Source organism: Tetrao urogallus, assembly GCF_951394365.1.
Source record: "Tetrao urogallus genome assembly, chromosome: 4".
Taxonomy (NCBI): Eukaryota; Metazoa; Chordata; class Aves; order Galliformes; family Phasianidae; genus Tetrao; species Tetrao urogallus.
In genome coordinates, this window is record NC_136817.1 from 11,950,447 (window position 1) to 11,954,235 (window position 3,789).

The following is a 3,789-nucleotide window of genomic DNA, read 5'->3' on the forward strand; positions in this document are numbered from 1 at the left end:
GACGGAGGGGAGAGAGTAAAACCCAGCGGCGCGGCGGCGGGGAGGGCACTCGGCGAGCGGCGAGGGCCGGCGCCGGAGAGGAGACGGCGGCGGACGGCGGCGAGCGCGCGGGCGGAGGGCGGGAGGCACCCGCGCAACCCCCGCGCAACCCCGGCGCAACTCCCGCGCGCCGCCGGCTTCCCGGAGCCGCCGATCCCGGCCGCGTGCTGCCCGGCGGAGCTCGAGCGGGAGGCCGGGGGCCGAGCGGGGCTTTTCGCATTTTTCCTTCCGCCGGGGGAGGGGGGGGCGGGAAGGAGGGGGGGCTCCCGCGGCTGTTCCGGGGGGTCCGGGCCCCCCGGCCCCGCGCCGCCGCCCTCCTCCCGCGGGCGGCGCGATGATGTCCCTGAGCAGCAAGCAGCCCTTCGGCCTCCCCCACGGCGGCGGCGGCGGCGGCGGCGGCGGCGGTGGTGGCGGCGGCCTCCACGAAACCAAGTACTCGGCCCTGCACAGCGCCTCGCCCTGCCCCTCAGCCGCCGCCCCCGCCGCCAGCTCCCCCGGCGGCACCGGCACCGGCGGCACCGCCGGACGCGGCTCTGGCTCCGGCTCCGGCTCCGGCCCCGGCCCCGGCGGCGGAGGCTCGGGCTCAGGCTCCGGCTCCGGCGGCGGCGGCGCGGAGGCGATGCGGCGGGGCTGTCTGCCCGCCCCTCCGGTAGGTGCCCGCCGCCCGCTTTAAGGGAACCCCCGGCGGCCCCGCGCCCGCTGATGATTTTTTCATGGCCGCGCAGCGAATCGCCCGGCCCGAGCGGTGCGTGCGCGGCTCCCGCCGCCCGTATGAATTTTGATGACCCGGGTGCGGCGTGGCCGGGCGCTGCCGCGCGTCCGTGTGCAAGCTCCTCGCGTTCCTCTCCCCCCTTTGCTCTCTCCCTCTCTCTCTCTGTCCTTTTTTTTTTTTTTTTTTTTTTTTTTCGGCGGGATTTCTCTCTTAACATGCGGGGAAGGTCGTAGCGGCGCGGCGGAGCGCGCGGGGAGGCGAATTCCCCGCTGAGCGTTATGTGCGCCTTCTATTTGCAATTGCAGAGCAATATATTCGGCGGTCTGGACGAGAGCCTGCTGGCCCGCGCCGAAGCCCTGGCAGCCGTGGACATCGTCTCCCCCGGCAAGAGCCACCACCCGCACCCGCCGCACCACAGCCCCTTCAAGCCGGACGCCACGTACCACACCATGAACGCCATCCCCTGCACGTCGGCCGCCTCCTCCTCGTCGGTGCCCATCTCGCACCCGTCCGCGCTGGCGGGCGCCCACCACCACCACCATCACCACCACCACCACCACCACCCGCAGCCGCACCAGGCGCTGGAGGGGGAACTCTTGGAGCACCTGACGCCGGGGCTGGCGCTGGGCGCCATGGCGGCCCCCGACGGCGCCGTCGTCTCCTCGGCGCCGGGCCACGCTCCGCACATGGCGGGGATGGCACCCATGCACCCCGCGGCGCTGGGCATGGCCCACGCGCACGGGCTGCCGGCCCACATGGGCTGCGTGAGCGACGTGGACGCCGACCCTCGCGACCTGGAGGCGTTCGCCGAGCGCTTCAAGCAGCGCCGCATCAAGCTGGGGGTCACCCAGGCCGACGTGGGCTCGGCGCTGGCCAACCTGAAGATCCCGGGCGTGGGCTCGCTCAGCCAGAGCACCATCTGCCGCTTCGAGTCGCTGACGCTGTCGCACAACAACATGATCGCCCTCAAGCCCATCCTGCAGGCCTGGCTGGAGGAGGCCGAGAAGTCGCACCGCGAGAAGCTGGCCAAGCCCGAGCTCTTCAGCGGCGCCGAGAAGAAGCGCAAGCGGACCTCCATCGCCGCCCCCGAGAAGCGCTCGCTCGAGGCCTATTTCGCGCTGCAGCCGCGACCCTCCTCCGAGAAGATCGCCGCCATCGCCGAGAAGCTCGACCTCAAGAAGAACGTGGTGCGCGTCTGGTTCTGCAACCAGCGCCAGAAGCAGAAGCGCATGAAGTACTCCGCGGGCATCTGAGCGCGCCCCTGCTCTGCGGCTCCGCGGGACGAGGAGAGGAGGAGAGGTGGAGGCGGCCGCCGGGCCGCAGCCGGAGGTACCGCGGGTTCGCCCCGCCGCGCCCGGGGCCTCGGGACGGGGACTGCCGGCGGGAGCCGCGAGAGACGTCTCTAAAGTATTTTCATTTAGATAAGAATAATAATGATTAAAAAAAAAAAAAAACACAAAGGCAGGCTTTTCTGCGTTTACACTGCGAATTATAAATATATATATATATATTTTTACTGTGGTTCCTGCCCCCGCCTGCCCCGAAGTTGTGACGCTGAGAGAAGAGCCGCTCCGCCGCTCCTCGGAGCCGCCGGTAGATTGCCGCCCGACAACCCCTGTAAATTATTGATTTCTCTCGCTGGCAACTTCATTCCGTCCTCATTCCAATTAATTACACCTCCTCCATCTAAGTCTTGAGAACAGTGGAAAAAAAAAAAAAAAAAAAAAAGGAAAAAAAAAGAAAAAAAATTTGCTTAGTGAGAATCAAACATTTTGTGTTGGTAGCATCGATGAACGTGAGCTTTCCTCCCCCGCCCTCCCCTCTGTAAATTCCCACCCGAGGTTCCGCTTTGGTTCTCCGCGGGCGGCCGTCCCCGCAGTGCCGTGCGGGCTCGGTCCCGTCAGAGTACCCGCGGAGCTCTGCTCCGCGCATCGCATTGCATCGCGGCGGTGCTCGCCCGGCTCGCTCCCACGTATCGATTTCCCTATTTCTTTGCTCCGCCGGTCGGTTCGGTATTTGTTTATTTACCTATCGCCTTTCATCGCAATGCTTTTACACGGAGGAAAGCCCCCTTTTTTTCCGGAGGTCTCTTTGGAGCAAAGCCGCGGTTCCGTTGGCACGGAGGGCAGCGAGCAGCGCCCTCTCACCCTGCCCCGGCCCCGCACCGCCTGCGGGGAGCGCCCGTGGATCGGGGCCGCTCGGAGCCCCGCGTTGTGTACACTCCCCGCTTTCGTTGGCTGTTTATTTTGATTTATTTATTTATTTATTTGTTAATAGGAGGTTTATTTATTCTAGTAATGTACCGAGTTATTTTTCAATGGTGTTGGATCGTCTTTCATTAAAAAAAAAAAAAAAAAAAAAAAAAAGATGCTCGCGTTTTGTTCCTTGGAGCGAAGCGGGCGCTGCTAGGCTTCTTCACCCGTCACCGTTCGGCCCGGCAGCACCGCGGACAGCTCCGCACCGAGGGGGAGAGCGGGGAGAGGGAGCGCTTTCTGGCGGCTCAGTAAGAGAGAGAGAAAAAAACCAAAACAACAAAATGATAAAAAAAGAAAAAGAAAAAAAAAAGAAAAAAAAAAAAAGAAAATGGAACGGAAAAGAAAGGAAACAAACAAAAAACAAACAAAAAAAAAAAACAAAAAAAAAGAAAAGAAAACGGAGAGAAACAGAAAGGAAAGAAAAAAGAAAGAAAAAGAAACAAAGTGGTTTCGCCCCGCGGTGCTCACAAGAGCCGGGAGATCAGGCACAAACCGCCATGAAATATTCATCTCTCCGCTCCCCGCCGGCTCCTGCTGCACGGCCACGGGCACTGCCAGGGGGCCCCGAGCCCCCGCCCCGCCCCGCTCCCCCCAGTGCCCGCCCGCCCCGAGGGTTCCCGGGGTCGGGGGGGAGGAGGCGGAGGGCCTGGGGCTGCCCCCGCCGGACGACGAGCCCCGGAGGGCCTGGGGTGGGGTGACCGGAACCGCGCCGTAGGAGTCGGCAGAAAGCCCCCGGATTGTCTCCAAATTGTCCCCAAAATCGTTTGCAAAGCGTCCGCACGG

At 63.8% G+C, this 3,789-nt stretch overlaps 1 protein-coding gene across 1 annotated transcript; it reads left to right on the plus strand.

Moving 5' to 3' along the window:
- Positions 1–373: 373 nt before the first annotated feature.
- POU4F2 (POU class 4 homeobox 2) lies at positions 374–2,004 on the plus strand (the record flags this gene model as incomplete). The annotated part of the gene is made up of 2 exons (XM_079534367.1): positions 374–688; positions 1,057–2,004. The coding sequence occupies 2 exons, from the start codon at positions 374–376 to the stop codon at positions 2,002–2,004; spliced, it is 1,263 nt and encodes a 420-aa protein (XP_079390493.1).
- Positions 2,005–3,789: the final 1,785 nt, after the last annotated feature.